At 34.8% G+C, this 14,564-nt stretch overlaps 1 protein-coding gene across 2 annotated transcripts; it reads left to right on the top strand.

The window, feature by feature from the left end:
• The first annotated feature begins 217 nt into the window (after positions 1–217).
• On the top strand, positions 218–7,583 carry LOC135717746 (uncharacterized). 2 transcript variants are annotated; one of them, XM_073811715.1, is made up of 3 exons: positions 218–454; positions 2,247–2,322; positions 5,394–7,583. In XM_073811715.1, exons 2-3 carry the CDS (start codon positions 2,248–2,250, stop codon positions 7,263–7,265), a joined length of 1,947 nt encoding a protein of 648 aa, XP_073667816.1. In that variant the 5' UTR covers positions 218–454; position 2,247; the 3' UTR covers positions 7,266–7,583. The 2 variants fall into 2 exon arrangements, with proteins under 2 accessions (XP_073667816.1, XP_073667815.1); XM_073811714.1 differs by lacking the exon at positions 218–454 and having other exon boundaries at positions 2,200–2,322.
• The last annotated feature ends 6,981 nt before the right edge of the window (positions 7,584–14,564 follow it).

The following is a 14,564-nucleotide window of genomic DNA, read 5'->3' as shown; positions in this document are numbered from 1 at the left end:
TCAGAATTCTGAGATACAAAGTCACAATTCTGAGATACAAAGTCAGAATTCTGAGTTAAAAAGTCAGAATTCTGAGTTAAAAAGTCAGAATTCTGAGTTAAAAAGTCAGAATTCTGAGATACAAAGTCACAATTCTGGGATACAAAGTCACAATTCTGAGATACAAAGTCACAATTCTGAGTTATAAAGCCACAATTCTGAGTTATAAAGTCACAATTCTGAGTTATAAAGTCACAATTCTGAGTTATAAAGTCACAATTTTGAGATATAAAGTCACAATTCTGAGATATAAAGTCACAATTCTGACTTTATATCATAGAATTCTGACTTTTTTGCCACTAGATGGCAGCACCTGACCACAGAACCTGAACCATGCAACGTGATGAATCTGTTACCGCGCTCTTTCTGCACACTTTCACCATCAACAGACCTGTGAACATCTCACGTCAACAAGGTATGGCAGTAGGCTACTGTACAATATTTAGCATTTTAAATTGAAATGTGACTACATACACGTAACGAGAGCACGTTACAGCATGATATACAGCTGATATAGGCCAACATTTTCGTGTGGAAAAACACGTGCTCACATGTGGTTTTGGAACATTTTGTGTGAATTCATGCTAATTAACTCTTAAGTGCATAGCTGTTTTACCAATTATTATTACATATTCGAGTATTTAGGGGTCTGGAACATTTATCTAACACAGTTGGATTTTAAACTGCCCCAATAGTATAAAACTCAATCAACAATTTTAAAAATCATAAAAATAAAGCATGTTTTGTTATACTTTGACGTTTGAACGTGATGTAAGATGTATCATGTAATAATTCAGGCATAAGTGAGAGCACTGCGACATTTTTATCAAAATATTTCAAGCTATCAATTCATCATCCATCAATTTTTTAGGGCTGGGCGGTATATTGGGTTTGGGGTTATATCATATGGTTACCCTGACGACGACTCCCCGAATTAGACAATATCTGTTTATATCGATATGGTTTGATGCGGCGCGAACACGCGCTCTGCGCGGACTAGACCCTGCCGCTACAGTAGAAATTAGTACGCACATAGAGAAACACGCAGAAACTGATTGTGACGCTGGTATGCGCCTCATGAATGTAGACGCAAACTGCTCCTGCACTAGTAGGATGTAATAACAGAGTTCAAGACTATAATAAAATTTCTCCTCTCCTCAATCTGCTTTTACAGAGAGATCATTGGAGTTATAACCGCTGCATCTGTGTTCTTCCGTCCCAACAAATGTGTGACGCTCCATTACACCTTATCTAATTGCGGTTATTCCTCATCACTATTATAGCAATATCAAGACTAATATTGTGTTTATACATCAGTTCGACGGGACAAGTGCGTAGATGAAACAAAAACTCCGAAGGAGATTCTTTAAAATTCTTTTAGGGAACTTTCTCCTCAGTCACAAACAAGTCTCGAATTTTAAAACGTAAATTTAGTATAGTCTAATTATAGTTTCAGTTTGCACGTAGCACTCAGCTAATCAGATTCGAGAACCACAAGAAACTGTTGTATAAACTTTATTATTTGGTATAATTCTTGCCAGTTGCCAACTGTCAGGCGATTTTTTTGTGACTGGCATACACTGTAAGGACAAAAGGAATGTGACAGCCCCTTCTAATGAAGAGGATTGACTACTTTAGTCATTTCTGTGAAGGCAAATCTTAATGCTACAGTATATGAGAATTTTGTGTTTCTAATTTTATGGATTTTATCATTTCAATAGTATGGGCAGGACCCTTTTCTATTCCAACATGATAATGCCCACAAAGTAAGGTTAAAAAATTAATGATTAAAAACTTCACTGGTTTGCATATCAAGTCAACTAAACCCAGCTAAACAACTTTGGTATGACAAACATTCACCACCCAAACCCCCATACAGTCATTCCAGGGTAAAATAAAGGCCCTAACAAAGATTTTTTTTATATGGTACTGCATGGTATAGCATTACATTTTGTTTTGATTAGATTTAGTGGAATAGATCATTAATTAGGAAGTGTTTACAACTTTTTCGTGCAACTTCAGCCACGAAGATTATGCAAACTGTAAATGAAGGTGATATAAAGGCATTATTTATTTGGGGGAAACTGGGGTACCAGAAGCCCTTACACAAAGAGAATGTATTATTTAATATATTGCATTTTATTTTTCAGTATATTTCCACATATGTTTGTTTTGTTATATAATTGTTGTTGTTTATTTTGTTTCAGAATGGAAGACCTTCTTTGTTTTCTGAGGGAGAGGAATATCCCAGAGTCTACTATACAGAGAATGCAGGAGGACAAGGTATTGAACCAAATAAAATTACCCATAAGTTAAAAGGACAAAAGGAAAATTTTATTAGGGGACGTGACCAATTAAACTCACATAAAATGGAGGGACAGAGAGTCCTGAAAAATGGTTACTCAAAGAGAGTGACAGAAAATGTAATCCAAAAAACATACAGAAGACAGTTTGTATACAAGATCAGGTTATAAGGAACACAATAAGAAGACACAGTGAAGAACAGCTTAAAGGTCCCGTTTTTCCTGATCCCATTTGTCAAACTTTAGTTAGTGTGTAATGTTGCTGTTAGAGCATAAATAATTCATGCAAAATGATAAAGCTCAAAGTTCACTTCCAAGCGATATTTTCTTTAATTGATGTCCCCTTTAAAGCCTACAGCAACCGGTTTGGACTACAGCCCTCTACTTCCCGGTTGAATGACATCAATATAAGAATTTTATTTACTAACCTCCGCCCACAGGAATACATCAGTCACCAGCTAAGCTCAAACGGCTCTGGCTAAGCTAAGCTGTTGTCGAATCACAACACACTAAACAAACTACACAATCAGAACTCAATACAGATTTCAGAAGGAGGGACTTCCTAGAACAAGGAAGACATCAGCCCATTTTTAGGAGAGTGAAAACACTGCTATGTATACACATTTATTGTTAATTTAAAATTAACTATAACTAATAATGTACAGTTCAAGTGTATAGCATCAGAAGACTTGAAATAATAACTTATTAATAAAGAGGTAACACTTTACAATAAGGGTGCACTAATAATTATGAATTCATGCTTAACTAATGCACAGATAATACTGAATTAATGTATTACTAATGATTATCTAAGCTATTCAACAAATGAAGAGTCTGTCTGATTAATATATTAGTTTATATATGAATTGTTATTAATTAAATATGTAATTGTGGATTAATTCCATCATCACTTCTTTTATGAACTAAAAGTGTTAATTAATTTTTTAATTACCACAATGAGCCAAAGCCTTATATTTCAACTTCCAGATAATACAGGAAAACTAATTATGCATGAATACATTATTAATTACAGCATTAGTAGTGTTGTATTTAATACTATTACTTAATAATGATGTGCCTCAACAAGTAAAGTCACAACATAATGATATATTTGCAAACCATTAGCTAATGATTTATTAATAATTAATGACCATCACTAGAGTTTATAAAAACTATTTATTAAACACTGTTTCCAAAAACATTGCCAAAAACACATTTCCATAACACAATACATTTAAACACAACATTAAAACATAAAAAATAATATACAATGAAATAATACAAAAAGAAGACTGATCAAAATTAGACAACACGTTCAGATACCTCACAGTTATCCGTATTCATCTGGCACCCGTGCTTATACATAACACAAATGTACATTTTTAAGTCCAACCGTTTCAGTCTGTCAGTCTTACAAGTGAATGGTAACAAACTCTGATAGACAAAAAAACACGCACAGACAAATCCAAATTAAATCCTGCGGCTCGTGACGACACATCGATGTCCTAAAAGACACTAAACAGTATTTATATAAAAAAATTTTACCTCTATCCATTTTTTACACTATCCAGAGCAACACAGGCATTCACTTCATCGTCTTATTCATCTAATGTTTAATGGCGGGTTGCGAAACAACTTCATACATGCATACCGCCCCCTACTGTATCGGGTGCACGGCATGAGGGCGCTTATAAACTATACGGGGCTCCCGATACAGTAGGTGGCAGTATGCACCTGTAAAGTTGTTTCGCAACCCGCCATTAAACATTAGATGAATAAGACGGTGATGTAAAAAATAAACAAAACGGTGATGTGAATGCACGTGTTTCTCTGGGGTTAGTGTTGTATTAGAGGTAAAAAATTATATAAATACTGTTTAGTGTCGCAGGACATCGATGTGTCGTCACGAGCCGCAGGGTTTAATTTGGATTTGTCTGTGCATGTTTTTTTTCTCTATCGTAGTTTGTTACCATCCAATTTTTACGACTGACAGACTGAAATGGTTGGACTTAAACATTTACATTTGTGTTATGTATAAGCACGGGTGCCAGATTAACACAGATTGAGATATCTGTGAGGTATCTGAACGTGTTGTCTAATTTTGATCAGTCTTCTTTTTGTATTATTTAATTTTATATAATTTTTTATGTTTTAATGTTGTGTTTAAATGTAGTGTGTTATGGAAATGTGTTTTTGGCAATGTTTTTGGAAACCAGTGTTAAATAAATAACTTTTATAAACTCTAGTGATTGTCATTAATTATTAATTAATCATTAGCTAATGGTTTGCAAATATATCATTATGTTGTGACTTTACTTGTTGAGGCACATCATTATTAACTCATTATTTAGTAATTGTATTAATTAACACACTACTAATGCTGTAATTAATAATCTATTAATGCATATTAGTTTACCTGTATTATAAGGCTTTTTATCATTGTGGTAATTAACAAATTAATTAACACTATTAGTTCATAAAAGAAGTGATGATGGAATTAATCCACAATTACATATTTAATTAATAACAATTCATATATGAACTAATATATTAATCAGACAGACTCTTCATTTGTTGCTAATGAGGCAATCATTAATGAATTGCTAATGAATAGCTTAGATAATAATACATTAATTCAGTATTATCTGTGCATTACTTTATGCATGAATTTATGATTATTAGTGCACCCTTATTGTAAAGTGTTACCGGTTCATTAAGACATTCATCAATAGTTTGTTTTAACTGCCTATGTGCAAGTTGCAATTTGGGTTTTAGCTCGCTTTAAACAAGCAATGTTATTACTGATAGTGACAATCCAACCATAGATTTTACTTGAATGCTTGTCTGTCTTTAAGGCAAAATGGCTGGGAGAAAAATCTTCAGATTTCACATTTAATATTTTACTTTTACTGTATAGACAAGAGCTACACAGACATCCTAATTTTTTTAGTTGTTTGAGTTTAATCATCTATGGAGGTTGGCACACACACATACACATGTATATATGTATGTATCTATGTATACACTAATACTAAATGTATTTGTTTGTAGATTGATCCAAGCGTCCTTCTGCTAATGAATGATGACCAGATGAAAAGCTATTTGCCTTCCTATGGAGACAGGCTGGCAGTGATGGGATATTGTAGGAGGCAAGAAAGCGAACCCACTACTAGGAAGTCCAAGCTGTTCGATCGCCTAAAATCAAAATTAAACAAAAGACAAAAAACAAATAATTCCGAAACAGATCAGCAAACAACAAGAAAGAGGAATGTTCCACCAACAAGAAAAGTGGAGATTGGGTGGATGCTCCACAACGGGGAAGGCTTTGTTCAAATGAGAACCAAAAAAGGAGGTGGAACAAGGAAGTTGACTGTGCCAAGAGACTGGAAAAAACGAGAACTGACTGAGGAGGCAATTCGTTTATTTTTCCCAAATGGAAAAAATTCTCACGGCAGCATTTCTGAATTTGAAGTGGATCTAATGAATTATCAGGAAATGTCATTAGATGACAACAGTACAGTAGGGGAAATGTATGATGCATCAAAACTCACAATGATGATGTTCTACCTCACAACAACAAAAATGAGGAGGGAAGCTGTTGTGGAAATATCAGATTCAGACACAGTGGAGGATGTAAATGATCAGGACCAGAGTCTCCCCTCTTCTTCTACTCTAATATTTCAGTCTTCAGATGCCGTGGATGTTATTTTTGTGGAAAGTACTGGTTTAAACAGTGATGATGTGCCCCGCCTACATTCCGGAGAGGATCTAAATGTTGCATATGATGATCTCAACGTTTCTTTACACAGTTCCACAACAGCTTTGCTAGATGCAAGTGATGAAGTGACAATATTCACTGGAGAAATCACTGAGATAGATCAACAAAATTTAGAAGACACTTTGCCTCTGAGCCCAGAAGCATCAATCCCACACAAAAAAATTCTTGTGATTCGACGGGGACAGATATTTTCTGAACTTATTTCACACTTCTTTGATGAAAGCCTTCCACACACACAGAGTGAAATTGAAATCAGGCTGCTTCTCCCAAATGGGCAGTATGAGATGGGTCATGACATTGGTGGAGTTTTCAGAGATTGCCTTTCAGAATTCTGGCATGAATTTTATGAACAGTGCACACTAGGCAACAGCTTTAAAGTACCCTTTCTTCGGCATGATTTTGGCCAGGAAAAGTGGGAGAGCATTGGACGAATCATATACTTTGGCTGGAAGAAGGAAAAGTATCTCCCAATAAAACTTGCACCAGTAATTATGGAGCAAGCAATACAGGGATCTGTAAGAAGCGATCTGATTGTCAACTTTTTAAAGTACGTCTCAGAAAATGAATGTGCTGTTTTAGAAACCTGCAGAACAGACTTCTACAGTGTAGACCAGGAGGAATTACTGGACGTCTTGGACAGCTACAGTTGCCGGACAGTTCCCACGGCAGAAAACATTGAGCAAGTTTTGCAAGAACTGGCACACAAGAAACTAATTCAAGAGCCTGCCTATGTTCTCGAACAATGGGCAAGCATACTTAAGCCTTTGAGCAAGGAATTTGATGAAATTGAAGCTGCATATGGGGAACTACAGCCAACTGTGAAGAAAATTGTGAGATCCCTGAAATTCCCTGAAACAATGAATGCGTACCAAAAAGAAATTTCAAAGCATTTGACAAGATACCTGCGGGAGTGTGACACAAAGAAACAGTCTTTGTTCCTGAGATTCTGTACAGGCTCCGATCTCTTTATCGGCAAAACTATAACTATTGACTTCACAGACCTTAAAGGCTTTGAGAGAAGACCTGTGGCACATACATGTGGCTGTTTTTTGATGCTTTCAGTGCACTATGACAGCTATCCTGATTTTAGGTCAGAAATGAACAAAATTCTTGAGAGCAATGTCTGGGTCATGGACATCATTTAGAGGTTAAATAACTGAATATCATAAAGCCTGCATAAACACTATTTGCTTGTGTTCATTGTTCTGTCAGTCAATTTGTCAGTCAGGCTTTAAATTGTATTAACGTGTTCTAAAATCAAGTGTTCTTTATATGGATACAGTACAGTTTTGGGTTGCATTGGTAGTGAACTTCGATACTGTACTAACAAGTGAATTGTAAAATCTATTTACGGTGGTTTGTTTAATTACCATTTAATATTTGGTTAAATACCTTGTGTTACGATATATACAAATACAACCTGCATATGTGGAACCAATGTGATATGAGTGCACTTAAGATGCAGTGGCCAATACAAGTTGTGCATTAAATAATGCACAATAAAGTTTCAAGTCCTCCTGTCCTTTTTACCACACATATTTATACTTGCATATTCAAAATTTAAATACGCATTTTGGTTTAATCACCACTAGAAAAGCAGCACAATTTGTTGAATCTTGTTATTCGATGGCACTTCTAAAATGGTAAATGTCATATATTGCTAACACAGTCTCACCCCATGTCGTCAATATTTGACATTTCCTTATAAAGCTGTCTATATAGCTACTCTAACATTTACTTAAATACTTATCTTTAAATACTTAAATTTCTAACTTATTCTTATATTCTATTAATATTTTAAACTTTTTTTAATTGTTACTGTAATACAAAATACAGTATTACAGACAATTGTGTAAGTAATGAGTGTACAATTATCTATGAGTATAGCACTACTATTTAGATCAGGGATGGGCAACTTCGGTCCTGGAGGGACAGTGTCCTGCAGAGTTTAGCTCCAACCATAATTAAACAAAAGGCAAGTTGGAGCTAAACTCTGCAGCACAGAGGCCATCCAGGATCGAAGATGCCCATCCCTGATTTAGATAAAGAGTTTTTAGAGCAAAATACCCCAACATGGTTTATATACATTTTATTCAAAATAACAAGATGACAGAAAAAGTTCTAAGATTGATTGTGATGATGTGCCCAAATATACGCACAACAACATGTTTAGTCCTCTCATTATAAATGATAAAATACAAAAACCTAATTTCTTAAATATATGTTTAAGCAGCAAATTATCATATCAAATGACTTGTCCAAACACTGTACATTGAGTAAGGGAGGGTATTGCTGTAGTTCAGCAAGTACATGTGTCAATTTATGAAGAAAAAATGGCCCAAATTTCAATATATTGTCAATCTGAACTCTTAAAAGTGTACACAGTGTATTTAAATGGTTTTTAGTGGATTTTGTAGAATAATTTAACCTAGTCATCCAAGTCCAGTTCCTGAAGGATCAACTGACGAAGTCTAAGGTAGAGGTCTGTAATTTCATAAACATCATTTGGCATGACAAGATTATGGTCAGCCATTAGTTCCACACAGATGTGAAATACATCCTCATCACAAGGATAGTCTTTAAATAAACAATCCTCTCTGCAAACAGCCAGTTTTGTTTGATCAACTGGATGGACGAAATTCTGCACTCCATATAAATTGGGAACAGCAAACATTATCGAAGGTCGACCACTGGGGGCACGTGGGTTGTGAGTTGGCCTTATCCTGTGGCAATTCCAGGCATCGACTGTTTCATCAAGATCCTCCTTCATAATATAAAAAATACAAACAAAATCATTTTATCTGATGCATAATTATATGACATGTATAAAGGTTAAATTATTAATTTATATAAATTTTAATTTAGATAATGTATCATCTAAAATGTGAGCCCGCCCGTGAAAACCCGCTGCTGAAGTCATTTTTTGATCATTTATGTTTCTCTGTTATTTACATAAAATCATTCAATATAAAGAGAACATGTGGTCAAAATATCACCTTGATATGTTTAATATTGACTGAGTACGGCCGTGAAAAAAAATATTTTCGCCTACTATGATATGTACCTACTATGTAAAATAAACATTACACAGAAAGGCATAATATATTAATATAGCAATGATAGCAAAAATAAGTAATATTATAAATTTAAAAAGGCAATTCACAATGGAACGAGTCCTAACTAAATATGGAAAAGATGATTTCACATGGCATGAATGATTAAAACGTGCAATTAGTCATTGAACAATATAAAACAATATTATTAACAATATTATTAGTTGCACATTGGGTGAAGATCATTCGGCTAAACTTTTAACAAGGGTGTGCTACAATTAAGAGTCATTCTGTAGGCGACATTTCAGCTCCTGACTTGACAATAGCCACCCACTGTGTGCGATCGGTAGGTGCGATCTTATTTAAGTGCATTTTTGGGAAATGTACGTGAAAGAATAACTAACGTTCATTTAGTACAAATTTGTCTTCAAGCCTGTGTATTATTTAGTATTATAGTATATGCCTATATATATAGTATTATTATAGTATAATACTGTTGTTGGTACACGCGTGTATGTTACACCCTCACGCTCCTGCACAGCAGGCAGCTTTATGTGTCCGTCTCATCCTAAAGTGATGTACTGCGACATAGTGTTCCCCTTAAAATGCGATTGAATGTTAATATTTATAATGCTACTGTTCACAAGCTCTCAGATCAAGAGAACTTCCGGTGGACAAAAACGAACTTTGATCATAAAATGCTTGATTTTTCGTTTTGGTTTTATGGTAAATCCTTCGGATGAGACGTTAAACCGAGGTCCTGACTCTCTGTGGTCATTAAAAATCCCCGGATGTCCTTCGAAAAAGAGTAGGGGTGTTCCCCGGCATCCTGGCCAAACTTGCCCATTGGCCTACTGATCATCCCTCATACTAATTGGCTATATCACTCTGTCTCCTCTCCACTAATAAGCTGGGCTGCGTTCAGCCCCGACAAAACGTTGCACAACGTTTATTAAACTGAAACGGTGATGCATTGAACACCCTGTTGTGATGACGCAAGAGTTGCAACTACGGTAGAGAGGCCATTCTTTGTGTTCTTTTTTAAATGTCTCTAAAGCCTGATGAAATCGTTATAAATGTGTGTTTATTACTGTAAAATACCCTCAATGTTTCAGTCACTGACCTTGCTGTCCAGAAAGACAACATTCCAACTTGAACCCATTGAGCGAGCTGTCTCTTACTATCGCGTGGTTTTATACATCTTGCCGCTGATTGGACCGACATTTCTGACACACCCACCAAACAAGAGAAAACGCTTCTAAAACCTGTTGCGTTGCTGCACACCGTTTCCAGGAAACATGTCGTTCAACCCGGAAATCGTAGCAAAACGTTGCGCACCGGTGTGAGATTGAACGTGCCCCTGGTGTGTGGTGGGCATTCTGGCGCAATATGGCTGCCGTCGCATCATCCAGGTGGATGCTGCACATTGGTGGTGGTTGAGGAGATTCCCCCGTTCATATAAAGCGCTTTGAGTACTGAGAAAAGCGCTATATAAATGTAAGGAATTATTATTATTATTATTATTATTAAATTAATTTGATGCATTATCACATTCTGATAAAAACAAACCCAAAACTAGCGTTTTATGTTCACGAGTACAGTGGAATATTTAATAAATGAGCTGTTTATTTGTTTTTTCAATTTGAAGACAGAAACGAATAAGCGAATTATTCGAAGGTACACGACCCACGAACCCCAATGTTTTGTGATAGTATCATTTGCTTTTTTTAATGTTTAGGCTAAGTGGTCCGTGTACTTTTGCGGTCCGTGTACTTTTGCGTCCATTCATTTTTCCTTTATAAACCATGATATGAAAAATAAAATATAAACGGTTGTTGTATTTTTTAAATGCAATATTAAATTTCAAACTGTATTTAGAACATCCTACCCCAAAAAAAAAAAAAAATATTGATGTATTTTCAGATTTTTGTTTATGATTTTTGCACCTTTATTTTACATTTAAAACTAAAATTAAAAAACGCGAGCTATTTCACATTCAGACTTCTTTGGCAGTGATCGCAGTGCTTTGCTTCATGCATGTATCATCATTCTACGCATTTTGTACATTTCTTCAAGTTTTGTCAAATTATGTTAACACAGCAAGCAAAAACCGAGACTCTATAGTCCGGCTATGTGGAATAGGAACACATTTCTACCCTAAATAACCTTGAATTTGGTTACATGCCGCTTTTGCCAAAATAACTTGGAGAATTACTGTATTCCATCATGTAAGCAACAGGTGTTCAAGGTGTTTGCTTTAATTCCTTTTACATGTTGTAAACATACGCATCGTCTATTCTTGGGCTATTAGACTATTAGACTTTCACCGTCAACCTAAATTTTGCCTTGTTTTAGCCAAAATTGCTTGCTGGGAAGCCGGTCAATGCGGATGACAGATACACGTTTTATAATTAACTGCTATTTTCAATGAACATGCAGTGTTGCAGTCAGAAACAATTGACTAGTTTTAGATTCAGCCTGTGCGCATCTGTCATCGCAACAAGTTATGGTTTAGAAACAGGTATTGTGCAAATCAACATTCATTCACAACGAGAAATATTTAAAGTGAACCGGAAAGACTGTGCGAAAATATGATTGTGTAGTATAAAAAAAGACCGACGTCCGTCTGAAACAGTAAAAAAAGTAGTTTGTTATTTATATATATGATATAATTTTCACAAATCAGGCTCTATCTAAAGCAATCAAATTGGCATGAACTGCTTGTTGATTGAAAATAGCCGTTAATGGTAAAACCCCTCAGTTGAAACTGAAAAACTAAGCGGAGGAAGAAGATCCCCAGTTTAAGATTAATGTTAAATAATTGTGTTGTTTTACCCTGGTATTGAAATTGTTATTTTTTTTTTCATTAAAACCTTTAAAACCCGTTTTTATTTAGTCATGGAAGTAAAAAAGCAGGCTTTTAATTGCTTTAAATGGCTGACCAATATATCATCAAAAAATAATTTACAAGTATGTAAGAAAAGGTTTGTACTGTAAAAATACTTTATTTGTTATGTTGTTACAAACAGGAGATAAAGAATTTACAAACTGCAAAGTTTCCGCAAGGTTCAGTACTTGGACAGCATCAGTTTTTTTTAAGCATTACTTAAAAATGTTTCTCATCTAACCATATCCACAGGTACAGCAACCCATTCTCACCAAAAAGCGTACAAATGACACGCAGTGTGATTATCGTGCAATAGATACGCCAAATTCCGATTTTGCGTGCATATGATACGCCAGTCCTTCCCATTCACTTATGGCAAATCGTTTCGTGTCGTTTTATTTATTGTTTTCTCATTTGTTTTCTGTTTTTTTTTACCATTTTCGCTTGGGTTTAGGGTTAGAACAACTTTTTGTTATATTAAAATTACACCCTAACCCAAACCCCAACTCTAACCCCAACTCCAAGCGACCATGGCTCATAGAGAAACCTGTATATTAAATAACCTACTTAAACAAATGTGAAATCTAACCCTAAACCCAAGCGAAAATGGTTTAAAAAACAGAAAACAAATGAGAAAACAATAAATAGAACGACACGAAATGATTCGCCATTTAAGTGAATGGGAAGGACTGGCGTATCATATGCCTGGCGTATCAGAGTCATCATATACAATAAATCCGTGAGGTAGCATTTAAAAACATTTAAAAACAGATGCATTTGTTTAAAGCAAATCATTTATTTACCAGGCTGCAGGTGAAGCAGCTCTTTGTGCTTTCTAACGTCTCATAATTAGTCCTCATTTATGTCCAAGACTCAATAATAATCTTTCACATTCAATCCTTAAATCTTTCATATTTAAAAGCGTTTTTGTGCTGCTGCGCATTCATGGATGTGTTAAGCAAACCCGCGTTGTCGATCCGTTTCGGCACATATTACTAATGCGCTCTTTAAATAACAAAAAAACATATTACGCCATTGACTTTAGACTTTAGACCAAGTTTTTGTTGGCTGCTGCTGGCTGCATTGCGCGGGGTGTAAGATAGAGCCCATTATCACAAATCAACATTTATAGTTTCAAGCATTGTAGATGTTCAGTCTTGCCAGTTATAATCTACGCGTTTTGGTTTTAATATAGTCTAAATGAGTAAGAAAGGCAGACACTGGGCCAGAGGACCAGAATCACATAAATGTACAAATCATAATGAATTGAATGTGATGTGCATAAAGCCGCGCTCTGCAAATTCACAGCCAGAAGAAGCCTTAATGTGAAACAGCAAAACTGTGTAAGTAAAGTAAATAAATTAAAATTATTTGCTTTTCAATTGTAAAATACTATTAAATAAGTAGAATAACTTTGTATTTTGATTATCTTTTCACCAGTTTGAAAACAAAAAAAAAGAGAAAATCACATTTTTCGTTTTTATATTTATTGGTTAAAAAAAGAAAAATGAATGGACGCAAAAGTACACGGACCGATAGCTAATAATCGCGTTTTTAAATTTTAGTTTTAAATGTATAATAAAGGTGCAAAAATCATAAACAAAAATCTGAAAATACATCAATATTTGTTTTTTTGGGGTAGGATGTTCTAAATACAGTTTGAATTTAAATTTTGAAATGTAATATTGCATTTTAAAAATACAACAACCGTTTATATTTATTTTTCATATCATGGTTTATAAAGGAAAAATGAATGGACGCAAAAGTACACGGACCTTAAGTTTCACCTGATTTAGGTGTTGTGATATTGTTTAATTATGTCATGAATACTGATACATTTTGAATTATTTCTTATGAAATGAAGTTACAAAGTGTCACAACCACTTTTTATTTTTAAATACCATTTATTTTCAGACACTTAATTTTGATTCGATTTGTCATGCAGGTTACGGGTATTTTCAACAGAACTCTTTCTCCATACGATGCACAATAATAATAATAATAATAAAAATAATTATAATATTAATAATATGGTGTTGAATGTAAGCTGGACGTATTTTGCATATGTTCACATCACTTTTGGAGTAAAGTTTTTTTGGATTGAAAGAACCCTGTAATTTGTGATGAGTTTATATATGTATATATATGTGTGTGTGTGTGTGTGTGTGTGTGTGTGTGTGTGTGTGTGTGTGTGTGTGTGTGTGTGTGTGTGTGTGTGTGTGTGTGTATATATACATATACATATATATACATATATATATATATATATATATACACACACACACACACACACACACACACACATGTATATATTTGGAAAACACTGGGGTCGGATTGCACAACGCAAGAGCGTGCATAATGTTTAGTAGCTACCCGGGAATGCAAAAACGTTGTGTTACAGTGGTGTAAGATGTGTGTACCGTTGCTACCCAGTCTATGAGTGCGATTTGTTAAACTAAGGGATCTGAGTATGGTTTATAAACTGAGTGTGCTAATTATAAAAC

This window comes from Paramisgurnus dabryanus, chromosome 13, assembly GCF_030506205.2.
Source record: "Paramisgurnus dabryanus chromosome 13, PD_genome_1.1, whole genome shotgun sequence".
Taxonomy (NCBI): domain Eukaryota; kingdom Metazoa; phylum Chordata; class Actinopteri; order Cypriniformes; family Cobitidae; genus Paramisgurnus; species Paramisgurnus dabryanus.
The sequence above is the reverse complement of the archived record's forward strand: the minus strand, read 5'-3'. Positions and strand labels throughout refer to the sequence as shown.

What these genes read in the sequence shown, in the direction of transcription:
- LOC135717746 (XM_073811714.1), top strand. Translation starts at nt 2,203, where the DNA reads ATGTTTGTTTTGTTATATAATTGTTGTTGTTTATTTTGTTTCAGAATG. An exon ending in AGAGAATGCAGGAGGACAAG is followed by an intron (nt 2,323 to 5,393) that starts GTATTGAACCAA and finishes ATTTGTTTGTAG; the next exon opens with ATTGATCCAAGCGTCCTTCT.